The sequence below is a fragment of the Balaenoptera musculus genome, chromosome 1 (assembly GCF_009873245.2).
Source record: "Balaenoptera musculus isolate JJ_BM4_2016_0621 chromosome 1, mBalMus1.pri.v3, whole genome shotgun sequence".
Taxonomy (NCBI): domain Eukaryota; kingdom Metazoa; phylum Chordata; class Mammalia; order Artiodactyla; family Balaenopteridae; genus Balaenoptera; species Balaenoptera musculus.
In genome coordinates, this window is record NC_045785.1 from 76,260,644 (window position 1) to 76,281,776 (window position 21,133).

Consider the following 21,133-nt stretch of genomic DNA (forward strand, 5'->3'; position numbering starts at 1 on the left):
ACAGCACCAGCTGGGTCCTCCTTGCCTACCTTCCCAACCACATTTTCTACTATTCTCTCAGGCTTACTAGTTTCCAGATGCATTGGCTTCTTTCAGGTGTGTGGAAATGCCTGACTTTCTACTAAGTCTGGGTCTTTTCATGTGCTCTACCTTCTAATTGGAAGGCATTTCAATTTACTCTTTTCCTGAATAGCTTCTGTTCATATTTCAGGCCTCGGTTTAAATGTCACATCCTTCCGAAATCTCTGAACTTGCTAGTCCCCTTTGTAACTCTCTTCTAGTAACTTTTTTCTTCATTGCTTTTACCATAATTGCAATGCTGTATTTGTTTAATGGTTGCCTCTCATACTAGAATGTGACTTCTATTAGATATGGGAACATTAAAGTTTTTTTCATGACTGAAGCTGGGGAAGAGAAAAATGAATTAAAATCCAGTAAAGTGACAGAAGGCAGAAGAGGAAGGAAAAATTGAGAGAATAAAACGTACCATCTAAAGAATTAAAAGAATTGCAGTCTTCGGGCTTCCCTGGTGGCGCAGTGGTTGAGAATCTGCCTGCCAATGCAGGGGACACAGGTTCGAGCCCTGGTCTGGGAAGATCCCACATGCCGCGGAGCAACTGGGCCCGTGAGCCACAATTACTGAGCCTGCGCGTCTGGAGCCTGTGCTCCGCAACAAGAGAGGCCGCGATAGTGAGAGGCCCACGCACCGCGATGAAGAGTGGCCCCCACTTGCCGCAACTAGAGAAAGCCCTCGCACAGAAACGAAGACCCAACACAGCCAAAAATAAATATAAATAAATAAATAAATAAAAATTAAAAAAAAAAAAAAGAATTGCAGTCTTAAGGCTATTTAGTGGAGGGCACAGTGCTTATTAACACATTTCAATGGCCCCTGATGATAAGACTGTAAAATGAGTACCCTTAATGAGAGATGAAGAATACGTGTGCAGAAATTAGAATTCTTGTACATTGCTGATGGGAATGTAAAATGGTGTAGCCACTTTGGAAAAGTTTGGCAGTTCCTCAAAAAGTTAAACATTGATAGTATATTACTCAGCAATTCCACTCCTAGGTTATGTATGTAAGAGAAATGAAAACATTTGCACACAAAGACTTGTACATCAATGTATATAGCTGTGTTATTCACAATTGCCAAAAAGTGGAAACAACCCAAATGTCTACCAAATAATGGATAAAACGTGGTATATTTGTATAAAGGAATATTATTCAGCCACAAAAAAGAAATGAAGGACTGATACATGCTATAATATGGTTGAACCTTGAAGACATGCTAAGTGAAAGAAACCAGACACAAAAGGCACATATTGTGATCCTGTTTATATGAAATGTCCAGAATAGGCAAATCCATAGACAGAAATCCATAGAGACAACCTAGACAGGTTGTCGAGGACTGAGGGTAGGTGGGTGTGGGATTGACTACCGATGCATATAGGATTTCTTTTTGGAGTGATGAAAATGTTCTAAATTCAGATTGTAGTGATGGTTGGATAACTGTGTGAATATACTAAAAAACCATTGAATTGCATACTCCAAGTGGGTGAATTTTAAATGTGAATTATGTCTCAATAAAAATGGTAAATTAGTCAATCCTCATTACTTACAGTAGTTATTATGTTCTATAAAGTCACTGCAAACACTGAATTGGCGAACACAGAACCATTGCTCTTAGGCGATACACAGGGTTAGATTCCTGGAAGCCTCTGGCCACATTTTTGCCAACCTATGGATATATAACCTTGTTTTATGTGTTTCTGTTTAAAGGCACCTTTTATAAAATAACTGCTGATTTACTAATGATGAACTCATGGCCAACAGCACTGTAACTCATGCCTGAACAAAACTGATCTAAAACATGTATTTTTCCCACAAGGCACATCGCAGCTTTCTTGCACTTATTAGTAACACTAGACAGCACTTTAGTACTACACTTGGGGGCCATTCTAAAGAGCGAAATAACCAACAAAAAGCACAAAAAATGCAAAAAATGTGGCATTAAATAGACTGTGAAAAGGACGCTTGTTCACAGCATGAGCTGAAGCAAGGCAGTGTCACTTTGTCTGACCTTGGCTGGGAATGTGTGCACTGGGGCACTCAAATTTTTCACTGCTTTGCGCACATCCGTGGATGACTTCAAAAGTGCCAAGAGTATTGTGATTGTGGGGTTACAATTAAATTTGAATGAGTAGGTGAATTTGCAAATATAGTATTTGTGAATAAGGATCAACTCTAGCTTAGTTTTTCTACCAAAATGGTTTTTTAAAAAAGTTTTGAATTTTAAGGTCTAAACTTCAATCTCTTCATAATGGTAGATAAAATGCTGCACATATTCATAGTCTGTTTCAAGAGTGGCTAACAGGGAAGAATTAGTTTTAGAGGTTTCAGACAATTCTTAGTTTTATTCCTTTAGTATTTCTAGGTAATGTTTCATGTTACTGATTCCTGGGCTAAGGACCAGTTTGAAGGTAAAATGTTTATTTTAATCAGCAAAAGTCTAATTTGAATTCTGGATCACAAACGCAGACCCTCTCCTCCCAGAAAAAGTTCTCTGTCACCACAGGATATAATTAAAAGATACTTTAATTTTCAAGTAAAAGAAATACCTAGTTGTGCTCATGTCTGTAATCTGTACTCTTACTTCCCATATATTTGTAGACATGCTTTCACATGCTAGCTACTGCCAATTTTAATTTCCAAAGTTTTGCAGTTTTGCTTTCAAAAATATTTTATGCATTTTATTAACTTTAATTTTAGACTGGCTTTCAAGTCTCAAATCCTCTTAAAACAGGAAATGTCAGTTCTTGCTCATAGCTCCTTGTAAGAGGCTTTTGCCAAATTCAGGAATTTAGAGACTCGTTAACTGTTTTAGGTTATAAGTAACATAATTTTGGCAGGGGGAGCAAATTTATAAATATCAACTGACTATTACATATCCATATTTGTGAACTTGAATAAGCTTAATCAAATGTCAAAATTTGGCTATAAAATGGTACTTTTTTGCCTCAGTATTTATACACCCTTCTTGGTAATCAAGATTTGTTTAAAAAGGTTTTAGCTGTTGATTGGAATTGGTGAAAAACAGTTGGATTGGCTAATTAACTCAAACCTCCCAATTAAAATAGTGGAGCTTGGTAGATGATAACACATTTATTCATCAACTCAAGAACTTAAAGCTTCAAGTTCTTCAGAGTTTAAGGTTCTTCAGCCTCTTTTGATCTCTAATAATAACTTGAATATAATAGACTTTTCAGGCTTCTCTCTTTAAATCCCAGTGCCAGATACTCATTTGATTGGCTCTTCCTGCTCAGAGAATAGTCCAATTAGTTTTCTATGCCAATCCCAGAAGTTCTGAAGTTTCACGCCTTCTATCCAACTATTTTTCTGTATGTGGCAGCAACTCCTCTCGTGCTGTTTTTTCCCACTGTTCATGATTGGCTTCACCTCCCTTTTGCTCTGAAGTAATAACCACCATTAGGGATTAGTACATTATCCAGGGCCTTGTACTATCAAAGTGATGGCCCTCTCCATTACTATGGATGACCAAAAATAGACCACAGTTTGTCTGCCAGGACTTCTCATAGTATTTTTTCATTCTCAAGGTGGCTTTAAGAATGTCTTAAAATTTAAAATGACATGACATAAAATGCCAGTAAAGATTAATAACGGACCTTTGTTAAATACTCTACAAACATTTTCTGGTAGAGTTATCTTCAAGACTTTCAAATATCCTTCATTAAGATAGTTTAATTCAAAATAAAAAATAAAAGTTTCCAGATTATAAGAACTTATCCTAAGACTGAGCTGACATAATAGGATATTAGACCAATTTGTTAAGTTAGTAAGGTTTAAATGACCTGAAGTCATTTGGATGAATGCTGCTCTTAGTGCACCACCCTTTAAGAAGTCACTTTCATCACATAGAAGGTTAAGCAAAGAAAAATCATTTTTAATAGCTCCTAAAAAACTATATTTTAAGAGAAATTCCTTATATGATATAAATGAAAAATGTGTTCATAAATGAAAGCACTTTGACAAATAAAAAATCATAGACAAAACAGTATTACCCACAATAAGTTAGAAGTTTTAAACAATGTAGACATTTTAGTGTTTTTAGCTTAAAAAAAAGGCTTATATGAAAAGAAAATAAAAATGCACTGAGAAATATGTCATTTTTAAACATGAAAGAACAAATAGATTTCAAATTCAGATAGATTTTTGAAACGTTTTATTTATATTTTGGTCTTACAAATGATAATTTTTAACTTTACTCTTCTGTAAGAATGTAAAGCACAAAAATTTGCTAAATATCAGATCCACACAAATCCACAAAAAGGTTTTCTGTGTAGTCTTCATTAATGCGAATCTTTGTGTGAATGTTTCACTCTTACCGTAGATCCTGAATCTGTTTTACAATAATGAAGCCATACAGTTTTTATGCAGTGCATTCATTATAAACTATAACGTTTCTATTAAAAGGAAAGCTGGGTAATACAAAAATATGAGAGGATCTGAGAAGCAGGCAATCTGTTGAGGCTCGGTATATCTTATTTGCTTTGTAGTTTTCTGTCTTCACTTTCAAAAAGCACACAGCACATGAGGCACAGTAATCATCTCCCTTATTAACGTCCCTAATTAAAAAATCTGTTGTTCGTAAAACTGGACCAATTATCACAAATTATCATTTGCATAATTAACCACAAGACTATTACAAAGCATTTTGTTAGTGGTATCAACAAATGGAGGATGGAAACATAAAACATGGGTTTTGTTAAGCTTGCCAACTCCTTACATAACATGGGTTGTGCTGCCACTTCAACTTTTAATTAGATGTTTAATGCCTCACAGTAAAAGACTGATCAATGGAAGAAAGCAAAACTAAATTATTTTCTAGGTGCTGTGATATTTCATTTGACAAGGTAACAAAAGGATAGGACAAAATTTAAGCAAGATTTATATGCGTTCCAACTTTTCACTCAGGAATTCTTCTACACTGTCTGTGTTCCATTTGAGGATGCTTAGTTCTTCAGCAATGTTCCCATTGTCGTCCAAAAGCTTTAGCACAGGGTCTGAACCGCGAACATACTACAAAAAAGAGGAATATCATTTTCTGCTTAGAAAGAGCCCTTTCAGTTTCAACCAAAGTCCAAATCAATTCAATCCAGCTTAATTAAATTTAACAGTAATAAGCTTTTAGACATAACATCACAACAGCTCTTAAAGGAAGTCTTTTAGAAAAGAGTGTAATGGGATTTCATCAAAAATGACAATTAAAAAAAATCACATTTTACTTCTGAAGAGAAACACCTGTTGGTATCAAGCAGTTTACTTGGGATTTAAGCTTATTCTTGAATGTAACAAGTATTTATTGCATACATGACACACTCCAACTCTCAAATGAGTTGAAAATCTAATGAAGGAGGCAGACAAGTTCAAAATATTGAATGAGAATGACTCTTAAGAGCCATGTTGAAATAGGCTGTGCATACAAACTATCAGACAATTCTGTATTGGACTTTCACTAGATTTCTTAAACCAAAGAAAATTTATTCTGTTGTAATTAGTTTATAATTCGGCTGGATTCCTGAAACTTCAGACCTACTAGTGGGTTCCAATATTTCACCAGAGAGCTCTGAGGAATTCTGATTCTGGGTAAATGTGATAACAAACCTGATCCCATTCATTAAGTGATCAGTCTTCAATGCTAAATTAAGGACCATGTAACTAAAAATGCAGCAGTGATGATGAAGGGAGCTGAGAAACTCAGCAATTATGCTTCAGTTTTTCTAGGTCTTCTACAGTTGTGAACTTTAGAGATGGAGACAAGCTCTGATGTGATTATTTGCATTTGGTATATTCTCAACCCATTTCTGGAATTTAGAAATTGGTCCCCTACGCTAATCAATAACATTACTACTAAAATCTTTTGGGTCAGGTTATCTACATAAATTATTCTTAAAAATTCAATTTTTTATTCAAAAACTCATTTTAGTCCAAAAATTAGAAACTACATAGCCTATAGTTGCAAAAGTGTTCAAAATATTAAATCAAATCCAACAGTGTATAAAGAATTATATACCATGGCCAATTTGGATTTACTCCAAGTATGCAAAGCTGGTACAAAATTTGAAAATGAATTAATGTAATCTATTACTACTAACAGGTTAAACAAGAAATCTTATCCCAATAGATGCAGAAAAAGCATCCTGTCACATGCTACAACATGGATGAACCTTGAGGACATCATGCTAAAGTGAAATAAGCCAGTCATGAAAGGACAGATACTATACGATTCCACTCATATGAAGTATCTAAAGTAGTCAAAATCATAGAAATAAAGTAGAAGGGTGGCTGCCATGGGCTGGAGGCAGGAGAGAGGGGGAATTAGTGTTTAATGGGTATAGAGTTCCAGTTTTGCGAGACAAAAAAATTCTACATCTGTTGCACAACAGTGTGAATATACTTAACACTACTGACCTGTACCCATAACATTTAACTTACCAGTACTGAACTGCACCCTTAACATTTAACTTACCATCTTAACTATTTTTAAGTTTTTTTTACCATAATTAAAATTTTTAAAAGTGAGCAAAAGATCTCAGATACACCAAAGAAGATATACAGATGGCAAATAAGCATGTGGAAAGATTCTCAATTAGGGAACTGCAAATGAAAACAACAATGAGATAACATCACACACTTATTAGAATGGCTAAAATCCAAAACACTGACAATAAGGAATGCTGATGAATGTGGAGCAATAACTCTCATTCATTATTAGTGGGAATGCAACATGATATAAGCACTTTGGAAAATAGTTTAGCTTTGTAAGAAACTGCCCAACACTCTTACTATATGATTCAGTAATCGTGCTCCTAGGTAATTACCCAAATAAGTTAAACGTATGTCTACACAAAAATGTATACAGCACTGTTGCTCATAATTGCTAAAAATTGGAAGCGACCAACATGTCCTTCCATAGGTGAATAGAAAAGCAAACCATGGTATAACAGAATACTATTCATATTATTCAGCATTAGAAAGAAATGAGCTATCCAGCTACAGAAAAGACACAAAGGAACTGTAAATGCATATTAAGTTAAATCTGAAATCTCAAAAGGCTACTTACTGTATGATTCCAACTATATGACAATCTGGAAGAGGCAAAACTATAGAGACAGTAAAAAGATCAGTGGTTCCCAGGAGTTTGGTGGGGTGTGGAGCACAGGGGATTTTGGGGGCAGTGAAACTTCTGTATGATACTGTAATGGTGGATACATGACATTTGGTAAAACTCCTAGAACTGTACAAAGTATAAGCTCTAATGCAAACTATGAAATTTAGTTAATAATAATGTATCAATATTGGTTCATCAATTGTAACAAATGTACATCAATGCAAGATGTTAAGGGAACTGGAGGGTGGGGGTGGGAGTACATGGGAACTCTCGAATCAATTTTCCTGTAAACCTAAAACTGCACTAAAAAATAAAGTCAATTAAAATATCTGAATAATTTTTAATTAAAAAAAGAAAATGCTGGAAAAAAGGATCACATTAAAATTGCATTACCTTGATTTGTAGTCCTCTGAATAGTCTGGGTTTATCACTCCTGACGAAAGCTTAAAAGAAAAAAAGATTCAAATTGTTTACTTCCAAATCCAAGCTAGCTACAAAGATCAACACAAAAAGTAGAAATAAACTCAATAAATAAAAAATTAGATCCTATATGGAAAAACTAAGGAAACTAAAACACATATAAAATGGAAAGATACCCCATATTCTTCAATGGGAAGACTAAATATTTTAAGATGTTAATTTTTTCAAATTAATAAAAATCCCAAATTACAATGGGATTTTGAGGGCTTGACAAAATGACAGTAAAACTCGGCTATACGAGTAAATGTTTAAGGGCTTCCGTGATGGCGCAGTGGTTAAGAATCTGTCTGCCAATGCAGGGGACAGCGGTTTGAGCCCTGGTCTGGGAAGATCCCACATGCCATGGAGCAACTAAGCCCGTGTGCCGCAACTACTGAGCCCGCGCTCTAGAGCCCACGCTCTAGAGCCCACGAGCCCCAACTACTGAAGCCCGTGCTCCGCAACAAGAGAAGCCACCGCAGTGAGAAGCCCGCGCACCACAACAAAAAATAGCGCCCTCTCGCCGCAACTAGAGAAAGCCCGCGCGCAGCAACGAAGACCTGATGCAGACAATAATAAATAAATTAAAAAAAAATAATAAAAGAGTAAATGTTGGAGAATAGTCAGGGCAATTTAGAAAAAGTAAAATACAGGAGAATCTGTTCAACTGTTTATTAGTATACTATGTGATACTTATACCAGAATGATAAAACAAAGAAACCGATTAGGAAATCTAGAGAGATAAAAATACCTGGATTTTTTAATATGGTAAAGCTAGCAAACCAAAGAGACAGAGAGAGAGATTATGTGTGCGTGCATCTGGGTGTGTGTGTGTGTGTGTGTGTTATTCAATAAATACTTTTGAATATCTATTGTATACCAGATAGCAGATATAAAGCTATATAAAACAGACAGGATTCCTGCTCTTATGGAGTTTATAGTATGGTGAGGAAGAAAGATGCTAAACAAGCAATCACATCACTGATTTCAGTTGTGATAAGTGTTTAAAAAAAAAAGATTCAGAATACTACCACAGCACTTAACACAGACAACTTGGAATATGGAATATAAAATTCTTCTCTTATGCATGATCCTAAAGAAAATGCTTTATAGATGTGCCTATATAAAAATGGACACTCAGTACAGCAAAACACTACTATAAACAAAGTTAAAAGTAAAAATGACATACTGGGGAAAATTATCTCTTACACAGTATGCAAGAGAGCTTCTATTAATAAGAAAAAAATAAATACTAGATACTAGAGAAATGAACTAAGGACAGGAACATGTAATATACAAATAAACAAATGGTCACTAAACGTTTGAAATAAATGTTCAACCTCACAAATAATCAAAGAACTGTCAAAACAATGAGGTAACCTCATTTGGAGTGGCAAAAATTAAAAAGAATATTTAAGGTTAGAGGGGGGGTAGAGAAGATTTTGCCGGGGCTTAGTTGTGGGAGAAATATAAATGGACACATCCTTCCCGAAAGGTATTTAGCAAAATGAACCAGAAGTCTTAAAACGTGCATACTCTTTAGATCTGCAAGTCTCCTTCTAGGAACTTCTTTATTCTGAGGAAATAATTACACTATAATGCAAAGATATATAAGATCCTGCTAACCAAGTCTGGAGACTTGAAAATAATCTAAGTGTGTAAAAGGCTATTGGTTAAATAAATTAACATGGACCAATATGAAGTGCATCCAATCATTTAAAAATTATATTAATCTGTATTTAGTGATATAAATGCAAACTCATATATAAAGGTTTATAGATCAGTTTGTTCCCCATGGTTGTTATAAAAAGATATATTGTTTTTATATATTTACACTAATGTTTTTATATATTTATCCATAAATATATATTTGCAAAGGAAAAAGCCTAGAAGCATTGAACGAAATCTTTAAAAAATTTAAGTGAGAAAATATAAAATACTTAGCACAATATACCTAACAGTTCAAAACAATAACTATTATTTTAATAGTGGTTATATCTGGAGCATAGGGTTTGGGGAAGTTTTAAATAAATGTTTTCCTTTTTGGGTTGTTGTTGATCTACATTTTACCAAGTTTTTAGTAATGATCACGTCTAATTGTCCAAGTTAAAAAATTTTAGAATACATTAAAAAAGATAAATACAAGTGGGATGTTTCATTTGGATACCTTAAATGGGGACAGTTCTTAATTCCAGTTCTGTTATCATTTGCATCAGACTCTAATTAGATTTTATAGTGACACACGTGCTTTTGAGAACTTATTTTTTAAACTTAGAATTAACTAGCAATAGCACGATAGACATGTTTCACTATGAAGATCTTTATACATGTGCATCTAGGACAACTAAACAAAGATTAGTAAATGCTTTTTCTCTTTAAGGTTCTGCAGGCTTGTTGGAAGACACTCAGATATCCCATCTAAACTTCCCCTACTAAATTTAGTTCAAAATAAAACTGATTATATTATTCTGGCTTATTAGAATGTCTTCTCTATTGACTTCATCCTTTAAGAGTTGTCCAATACTCCTGAATGCCCAAACAAAAATGAGCTTATGATATGCTGTTGCATTTTATAACCATTCCTTTGGCAAATGCTATATGCACATCTGTGCAAAGCATCATTTAATACACAGTGTGGTCACTACTACATAAGAAACTTCTCTGGAGAAAAGAACTATTCTTAAATATTTTTTTTGTATCTATAACAGAACCTATAACTTTCTGTCATTCAGAAGATTTTTTAACAGGCCGGAATGAGGGAATAAATTGAAAAGAAATATTAAGATGAGTCACTAATGACTACCTTCATCAGTTCTTTTCTCTTCTCTCTGCTATGTATAAATCTACAAGCTCCTAATTTTGACTGAGGGGAATATCTATTAAATACCCTGTGGTAGCAAATCACATTTTACAGGCAATAAATTAATCTTTTAAAATATATTTGAATACTTACTATATACACATGGCACTAGGATAGGCTATATGAGCATATAAGAGACTTGCAAAAAAGACTTCAGAGTAACTTATTTTTCTAGTTCACTTTCTGCTGTTTTAAAAATAACTAAGTGATATCAGTTTGGAGATTCCTAAAGAGATTAATTCAGTCACTCTATTTCAAGAAAATGTTCTTATGCCAATTTAATTATTTGTCAATTACTAAGGCAGATTTGTAAATAACACTTCAAAACGATCAAATATGCAGAAATGATTAGAAAACATTAAGTTTAACGTTGAATGTTTCAGTTTTGTCCTCAAGATTCTTACCAGCATGTCATTTGTGTAGCTGCCTAGGAGACCTCAGAGCCAAGTTTTGCTATATACACTGCTTAGAAAGTCATGGTACTCTTCTTATAAATCAGAGGCTCTTCAAAGTTAACTATGAAGAGTATTAAAAAATAAAAATCTATCTTCCTCCTCATTCCAAAAAGAGGATAAGTGGGGATGAGGGATAATAGGAAGGATATGTCTTGAGGTCAAAGAAAAATGTTTGAACTATGTTATTTTCAAAATCATAAACAAGTGAAAATATACAGGCAAAATACACTTGGCTAGATCTAACAATGTACCTTTGGTCACATTACAAGTAGTCATACAATGTACTCTACTGGTTTTAAGATTTAATAAATAAGGGCTTATGGCAGGTACAATTAAGATTTGTGAATTGCCACATAAAATTACATGGAATGATAATTAGATGTTTTCCCGTTGAGTAGAAATAAGTATATTTGAATCAGAATATAAACAAAAATGTCATATCATACCCAGAAACGACAATACAAAGAGTGCTGAGCAGCAGCAACAAAAAACAACAACAGAACTGAATTCTCAATTGTGCTCAGTGAAAACTACTGGGTATCGAAGAGTATTTCTGAAACAAGAATATTTACTTACAAACTATCTGGAGTGCAAAATCATGAGTCATTTGGGTCCTCCCAACAAGACAATTTAAAAGCACTTAAAAACGTTCAGAGAACGGCAATTTAAATAAGAGAATCTGGGGAGACTGGAGGTACAATAATGAAGACAAAACAAACTAAAAAGATTATGACTTTTCAGGTAAGAATAATAAAGTCAGAAAAGGACTATTTGAAGACTATAAATTCATAAAGGCTATATAACCAATGTAAACACAGGCTTTTCACCAGTTTCCCATTTGTCAAAAGTGGAGCCACCTTTGAATTAGATAAATTTAGCAAATCCATTCATTCATTCAATAAATATTTGAATTCCTCTTAATGCGAGGTGCAGTGTTAGAAAGATTTGGGATACATTAGTGATAAAACAAATTTAAAAATTCTGGGCTTTAAGGAGTTCCTAGTTTGGTAGAGGCAGAAGACCAGTAAATTAAATAAGTACATTACAATATTATGTGGGAACTGCTATGGAACACAAAGGGGAGGGTGTAAAATTCTGTCCAAAGCCAATCCCAAAATAATGCTTGAACTAAATTTGGAATGAATAGGGGTTCGTCACAAAAATGGGTAAAGGCGTAAGTCAGGAAGAATATGCAGTGTGTGCAAAGACTTAGAGGTCAGAGTTCAGAGAACTGCAAATAGTTCTGCACATAAACTAGATATGTGAACCTAGAAAAGAGAATCCATGTCATGATAGGTCTTGTATATGATGCTGAATTTGACATTTATATGTGATGGGGAACTACAGGTAATTTTAAATAAGAGGGTCACATAATCAAATCTGTCTTATGGAAAAGGTTTTTTTTTTTGGTAGTTGTGTAGAAGAGAGAATAGAAGAAAAGGGAAAAGAGACAGGCAGGCCAGATAATAAGTAATTAATCCTTCCAGATACAGATGCTAAGGGGCTGATTAAAATCATAGAGAAGGCCAAAGATATGAAGGTTTATTAAGGAGGGGGAAGAGACACAACTTGGTGACTAACTGGGTATAAAGTGTGAAATAAATATTGATCATGACTCTCGGGTTTCATGCTTATACTTTTGCTTGATGATACTGCCATTTGTGGAAACAGGGAAGAAGATGGTATACTTTTATCAGAGAAGAGGATTAATTTAGTTTTTGAACATGCTGGGTTTAACGCCTCTCTACTAAAAATGTAGGCCACAATCTATAGGATTGTTAGAAATGCAGAATCTCAGGATGCAAACCAAATTTACAGAATTACACTCTGCATTTTAACAAGATCCCCAGGTGACTTATATGTACAATGGTTTAAGATACTATGAGACCATGCAAGTGGAAACATCAATTTGCAGTCAGGAATATGGTATCTAAAAAAAGAAAAATTTAAAGATACAGATTGGGAGTCATCAGGTGAACACTGCAGTTGAAACTGAGGGAGTGGGACATCATTCAAAAGAGTAAGAAAATAAGAACACAGACCCTAACTAACACCAATATTTGAAGTGTGGGTGGTAGATGAGATGCCAGGAAAGGAGAATAAAAAGACCTGTTCACACAAGTGAAGGGAAGAGAGTTTCAAATGCTAGAGTCATGTTATCTCATTTAATCCTCAAAACAGTCCTATAAGGTAGATATTAACCGATTTTACACCACCTATTAACCCATTTTATAAATGAGAAAACTGATGAAGATAGTGCTAATGAATCAGTATTCCTTCCAGCAAAACTCCAAGGTAGCATCATAATCCTAGGCATCACTACCGGTCAACCAAAGTGGGTACGAGAGGCAAAAAGCTATTTGCTCTCAGTTCTACATTATTTTAAAATTCCTTTCTGTGTCTGAAGGTTTATGATTCTAATACAGAGGGTGGCAAACTATGGTCCATAGGCCATATTGGGCCTCCCTGATTTTATAAATAAAGTTTTATTGGAACACAGACACATGTATTCATTTAAATATTTTCTATGGCTGCTTCCATACTACAAAAGCAAAGATCAATAGCTGCAATGGAGACCTTGTTGCCTATAAAGCTGAAAATCTTTACTATTTGGACTTTTACAGAAAAAGTTTGCCAAGACCTATAAAATTAGGGAAAATTTACATTTTTTGATAGAGACAGACTACAGACATATCCTTATCATGGTAAGACTTATGCTTGAGAAGGAAAACATACTTACTTAACATCATTACTTTTGATGTCACCACAAGTGATAAAACACTAGGTCCAATATACAATGAGAAGTTTTTATACATACTGACTTTCCTACTTAACCATAACATGGAAAACAAAAGGATTTTAGGAGGTATACCTGGAATTAGCTAAGGCATATGATCTGGGACTTTTTTTTTCATAAACCCTGAGTTATTTAATGTGGATAAGACATTTCAAATTTTAAATCCTTCTCTCTTCTGGAATAATTTAACATTAATTTTTTCTGACGTTTTATGACGTGGCTAATTTAAATTAAGTAAACTTAAAAAAATGTATTACTTTCTCATGGGCTCCGAAAATATTGGTATTATACATAATTATATTAAATATGGTTATGGACTGTGGAATTAAACAATCTTTTTAATTTAAATAAGCTTGTACTAATTAAATATTTATACACAGAATTAAAATCCAATGTCTCAAAAGGAAAAGACAGTATGACTACAAATACCCACCAGTTTGATAATTTAACTATACATAAGAAATATATATATAGTTAAGTTGTAATCCAAGGATTAATAAACTACACTCAATCTTTTAAAGACTGAACTAGCAACTGCAGAAATTATTACCATGGACATAAGAAAACCTGATATCACAAACAGGAGGGCTAACTGCAAGCTACTCTTTTTTTTTTTTTTAATTTTATTTATTTATTTATTTATTTATATTTATGGCTGTGTTGGGTCTTCGTTTCTGTGCGAGGGCTTTCTCTAGTTGTGGCAAGTGGGGGCCACTCTTCATCGTGGTGCGCGGGCCTCTCACTATCGCGGCCTCTCCCGTTGCGGAGCACAGGCTCCAGACGTGCAGGCTCAGTAATTGTGGCTCACGGGCCTAGTTGCTCCGCAGCATGTGGGATCTTCCCAGACCAGGGCTTGAACCCGTGTTCCCTGCATTGGCATGCAGATTCTCAACCACTGCACCACCAGGGAAGCCCTGCAAGCTACTCTTGACCTCGTGAAAATCTGAGTCACAAAAGATTATGAATAAGACAAGTCAGTAAATATGAATAATGAATATAATTAAAAAGCAAATGCCAAAACTTTTTAGGAATAAGAACGATCACATTATCATTCAGAGAACTGATATAAAAAAGCCAAACAACTCTGGTACAATACTGAGTTTAAGTGTTTGAGGCAAAATAAATCATACAGAGTAAAGAATTTTCTCCCTAAGCAGAAGTGGATGTTATATTCTGTGTTACATCAGAATATGTGCTTATTCTGACAAAGAATGTATTTAATTAGATGTGCATCTGCTCTGGGTCTCATATAAAATGTCCCCAAGTCCCCAAGTTGCAATCCAAGGATTATATTTCCGTGCCAAATGAGCAATATTTTATTATAAACAATTCTAGGTCAGCAATAAAGGTAATGTGCTAATACAGGCAATTTTTTAAAATACTAAATCCAAAAAATTCTCTTGCCATTAAGTAAACAAGGCAAGAAATCATGGAAAAGGCAGCAGAAACAAAAACAAAATAAGGTATATAAATAGAGCACTTCTGTATTTTAGTTTAAAAAAAAAAAAACCCAGAAAACAAAAAAGCAACTTCATTACCTTCATAAAACTGATTTTCAGCTGACATGCAAGGATGGAATAGAAAAGCTTTAGTCCAAGTCTTTTTGGAGATACAGAGCTCCATTACTGTTTGTTGTCAACTAAAAGAATACACTTTCACAATTATCCTTTCACATATTTATCTTTAATTTCTGTGAAGATACACAGGATGACCTCCTGTGTATGATGACCTGATGACCTCCTGTATGACCTCCTCTCTTCTACACCTCAAGTTCTATGGTAATTAATTTTCTTCTTGATGGTTTGTTATTTTGTACACGTCTACTCTCACTTAATGCAGTTGTTCCTTAGGAGTTTTATATAAATGAGTTTACATTAAAAATGTTATTTAGAAGGATTACACTTCCACCTGGTAAAAGAAAGGCTCTCATAAAATTGGTACTTAGGAAAGTCTCTTCTTTTAAGAAAATAATCACCTCATCATGTGCTGTATTTAAATCTAAATTTCATATTTTATGCTTGCTCAGAGTCAAGTAACTTAGTATTCAACAATGATTATAAAACTCCACTCCCATGAAGACAAATGTAGAGAAAATTCATATACTGTTGAGAAAGTATAACCTTAAATATTCTTATTCTTGGGAATATTTAATGAAATTATTTTTGTGAAATGTTGATTTTAAATTATTAACTTAAATTTTACTAGAGTTGATTTTATATACCTTGGACTTGAGGGAACCTCCCCAATTTTCATCCACAGACTTCAAGAATAGCTCCTGCATACAGCTGCAAAAGGAAAAACAGGAGTTTAAAAAACTGGTTAATATTTAAAAAATGTAGTTATAAAATAAAATTTCATAGCACAAACATTACAGTTAAGCAGATATATAGATCAAGCAAATGTCAGAAGAGAAAATGGAGGCCTAAGGATATTAAATAGTCGAGGAGTTCAAGCCCTACATGGAATATTCTCAAACTTAGCCAAAAAGATTGAAGAAGATACGGAGACTTGACGATGAACTTGAATAGGTAAGCTGTCCTAGGAAGTTCTTCACAAAATTTTAAAGACTTCCCACAGGTTTTTTAGGATGCTAAGCTGAACCCAGGTATGTATCCATCTATTCAACATAAATAATGAGAATTCTTTTTGGTTGCTTTTAAAGTTAAGTGACCAATGTTTTAAAATTAAACAATACAAAAACCCAATACCTTTAAAAAGTAATTAGAGTACTATGTAAAGATATTACAGAAAAGCCAGTAAGATCTCATTATAAAGAACATAAATGCAAATATTTCCCTTAATGAAATTCAGCTGAAATGGTAAACACTGCTTCTCTAGCTACAGAACCTGCATGTTCTCTTTAAAGTAAAAGCTCATTATAAAAAACTCAAATGCAATTTTTTTATTGCAATGAATTTGGCTGAAATAGATTCAGTAGTAAATATCACTTTTTTTGTGGAGGCAGAGCCTTGCTCATTCTTCTGGTAGTGACTTGGGAATACTGTGACTCCGAGAAGGCAGGCAATCATAAGAACATACTATACCCATTTTATTTCTTCTTAGCTTTTAGACTTTTTTTAAATTGTAGGTCCAAGAGCTAAAGATGGATTTTACTTTTCAAGTTCTAAAATAGCACAAAAAAATCACATGCACTATGCATGTTTATTTTAGATACTTTGGAAAACACAGAAAAGCACAAAATAGAAATTTAAAAATCACCTTAATTCTAACTCCTCTCAAAATAATGACTTTTAAAAAACATTTTGGTGATTGTGGGCTAGATCAATAAAGTTCTTAAGTTTTTGAGGGGCACAGATACTAAGAGTCTGATGGAATTTGCTTTAATTCAGGCTACTCATGGACTCTGAAACCACTGATGGATTTCAGATTAAGAACTCTGATGATCTCTAAGATTTTTAAAATAAGATTTGGTTAATCTTGGTTAGACACCTCCCACCCCCCAAATCTTTAAAAGTATAAGGCCATGTTACCAATGAGCTCATGAAAAGATGTTTCACATCTCTAATCATTAGGGAAATTAAATCAAAACCACAATGAGATACTACTTCACACTCATTAGAGGCTATTACCAAAAAAACAGAAAACAAGTGGTTGGCTAGGATGTAGAGAAAATTGAATCCTTGTGCACTGCTGTTCGAAATGTAAAGCAGTGCAGCCACTATGGAAAACAGAATGGTGGTTCCTTAAAAAATTAAAAATAGAATTATATGATCCAGTGATTCCACTTCTAGGTATATGTCCAAAAGAACTGAAAGCAGGGACTGGAATGTTATTCATATACCAATTATTATTCCCAATAGCCAGAAGGTGGAAGCAACCCAAATGTCTATTGACAGATGAATGGCTAAACAAAATGTGGTATATACATACAATGGAATAGTCTTATTCAACCTTAAAAAGGAAGGAAATTATGACACATGCTGTAACAAGTATGACCCTTGAAAACATTATGCTGAGAAATAAGGCAGACACAAAAGGATAAATATTTTTTGATTCCACTTATATGAGGTACTTGGAGCAGTCAAATTCAGAGACAGAAAGTAGAATGGTGTTTGTCAGGGACTGGGGGGCGAGGAGTGGGGAGTTATTGTTTAATAACTGTGTTTCAGCTTGGGAAGATGAAAAAGTTCTGGAGATAGATGGTGATGAAGGTTGGACAACAATGTGAATGTACTTAATGTCACTGAATTGAACACTCAAAAACAGCTAAAATATTTAATTTTATGTATATTTTACTAGAATTAAGAATATAAAAAATATAAGGCCATATTAAAATTTGGTTATTAGATTTATCTTTTATTTCCAAGTTTATGATCCCTTGGAAACTCTAAGTGGAGATTCCATTACCTGGAAATACGATGGCATTTCTCTACACCACTGTTTCCCAAAATTCCTCATACCATGACGCATTGAAAACGGTAATAATTGTTTGGAGCACTGGGGTAAAAGGAGGTGGCTGCTTATAACTGGAGATGACTAGCCTGGGGGCCCCTGCTCACCCCAGTCTCCATTTGATTGTCCCAAGGACTGAAGGATTCAGTATCCTAGCACACTTGTAACCCATTCTCTGCACCACAAAACACGTTAATTAAAAATATTAGAAACCTATTCTTTAATGAATAGGCAGCTCAGATGTGAGCTCCTCAAGGAAAATTTTTGTTGACCTCCTACTCTCTGTTAGGGACTTTCCTAGTAAACTTCCACAGAATTCTGCTCTTATCATAATGTACTATAAATATTCTATAACTTGACTGTGGACAGGAAATGTCTTATAATTCCCCCCAGAACTGGACACAAAGCTGTTGTTCAATATGTGTGTGCTGAATGGACAGAACTGTTCATTTAACGGAATTAAATGACTTTTTTCATCGTGTAACTTTAAAAATATTTCAAGTTCCTTTCACATACTTTGTAGATTATGCTTAGTTCCAGTCCAGGGTAAACAAAAAGAAAATGTAACTCAAAGCTGCCTAACATTACTAAAGTCAAATTCTAAAAGCATTAATTTGTGATGCTAGCTTGGCATTTTATTTATGATTTGTAGTGTTCATAGGAAAACATTTGTTTTTCGTGGTGAATAAATATGGTAAATTAACTACAAATTGTGGTAAATTTTCAATGCCTTATAATAAAGTAATCATAAGCATCTTTGGCAACACATACATTCATACACAAGGAAATATATGTTACTTAGAATTTATCAAGGGCATTAAGTATTATGAAAGGATTAAAAAAGGTTAAAACTTGAAATTTCCTTGAATTTCACCTTTAGCATTTTTACTTTTTAAAGTAACATCACTGGCATACAAAAATGCTGACCTTCAAACATTTGTGGAAAAATAACAATAGAAGAAAAATCAAAGCAGCAACAAGTTATATAACTTTTATATAGCAAGCTTATATTTTTGATACCAAGTTGGTAGGCCTCTTTTCTATATGCATTAGAGAAGCCTTATTTGTATAGGCAATCTAACTCTAGGCACTATTCCATTAGGATCATATTATACTAGCCCAAAATAATTTAAATGTAAATATACAGATACCTTTAGAAAAATATGAAAATGATGCACAAAACTGAATTTGCCCCTTGGGAATTCACACCTATTTCCATATTACTCATTACTGCTAGTTTTCCTAAACTTCTCATAGTGTCCTCTGGGTGGGAAGTAGAAATATCTAACATCTTCAGCTCTATAACTAATTTACCTTATTTGTAACAGGGTTTTTGAATATGCTAATTTCCCTCTCATTTAAAAATAAGTGATTTTTAATTTATTATTCTTAAAATAAATTTCAGCTTTGTAGTTAGCTAATTTTTTTGCAATTAAAAAAATACATTTTAAGCATTACCAAGATTATTATTTATACCTATCTTAATATTAAATTCTGTACAATTCATATATTTTCCTAATATTTGGGGACAATGTACTCCCTTCATTGTTGAAAGACTTCCCTGATAATTTACTTTTGGAATATAATGATTTTTTCCCACCTGACCAACCTCTTGTTATAAAATTTTAGTAAGGCTTTTAATGAGGCTTTCCCATATAGAAAAAGGCCAAAACCTTTGTTTTGTGGTGATAACTTTGCTATAAGTCTAACTATGTTGCTATAACATGGATCAGATTAACAGCAAGACAAAAAAATTGGTCTATGCTGTTTTCTACCAGATAGCTAGATTCCTAGATAAGTTAATTTATAACACCAAACAAAGGCAACACATGTGAGTTACGTAAATTTTCTAAAGAATTTTTTTAAGGTGTTGCATTTGTTAACTTTTACTGCCACCATCATACCACCACCATCACAACAAATCTGTAAACCTGGTCCAAGTCAGAAATATTCTACTACTTTCCAATACTGAGCACTTAATATATTTTTGTTGGTGATGACATCCATGGCTCTGAAGAAACATGACAGTAAGAAAACCTTGAAATAACTAATTATTTAAACTAAGTCAAACTAAATATCAAATTTTCATACAGCATGGTATTGTTAAATTAAACAAGGAGGCCATCACACTGAGGTGGTTCTAGGGCATTAGCAGCCTATATAACCAAACCCAAACCTAAGCCTATAAATGGTTCAAAGTTAAGAAATAAAACCTAAAATAAACAATCACAAACAGCCAACTAGGCTTTCCCAAAAAAGGCAACCACTTAAGCTATAGCCAATCAAAAAATTTCCTTGCTTTGTTTCTGCATCCTCTCCATAAGTTTTGTCCCTAATTCCTGTTGGTGGGGCGCTCCTGACCACTTCTAGTTTGGTGTTACCCAATTTGAATTGATTTTTGCTCAAACTATTAAAAATGTTCATATACCTCAGTTTATCTTTTAAGGTACAGTGAAAAGAGCTTAAGTTATAAAACCAAATGTGTATGCGGGTCCAATTCTGGTTCTGTGACTTACAGGCAGCAAGTCATTCTCTTTGAGCTTCAGTTTACTGTCTGAACAAGAAATATTCCCTACCTTCCAGAGTTGCTAAAAGGAGTTAAAAAAAAAAAAAAAGACAAAAACATGCAAAAAGCCTGGATTCTTTAGATGCTCAATAAGTAAGAATAGTGAATATTATAATATTTTCTTTCACACTATTGGTTATGTTTAAGGTGTGCACCCATTTTCACAGAGCTTTAGGTAGCCCTGATAGCCTATTCAGGGCTATCATTCATTGTTCCTCTGTTATTAGAATAGCCACTTCAAAATTTCTCAAGCTTTCAAATTCAAATGACCTTAGAGCAGTGTTTTCAACCCTTACTGTGTACCTGGATTACCTGAGAACATTCTGAAAATTACTGATCCCTGGAACCCACCCCAGTCCAAGTAAATCAGGATAGTTGGGTTGAGATCTAG

General features: G+C 33.9%; 1 protein-coding gene across 2 annotated transcripts in view; it reads right to left on the reverse strand.

Moving 5' to 3' along the window:
* Positions 1 to 4,223: 4,223 nt before the first annotated feature.
* The window catches only part of SELENOF (selenoprotein F), a 37,172-nt gene continuing 20,262 nt past the window's right edge, over positions 4,224 to 21,133 (reverse strand). The window contains exons 3-5 of one of the 2 annotated variants that reach the window (XM_036830070.1): positions 15,985 to 16,048; positions 7,586 to 7,635; positions 4,224 to 5,100 (exon numbers count right to left, since the gene is read on the reverse strand). In XM_036830070.1, coding sequence (XP_036685965.1) covers positions 4,969 to 5,100; positions 7,586 to 7,635; positions 15,985 to 16,048 — 246 coding nt within the window. In that variant the 3' untranslated portion in view covers positions 4,224 to 4,968. The remainder of the gene's footprint in view (positions 5,101 to 7,585; positions 7,636 to 15,984; positions 16,049 to 21,133) is intronic. The other variant, XM_036830073.1, reaches the window with a different exon arrangement.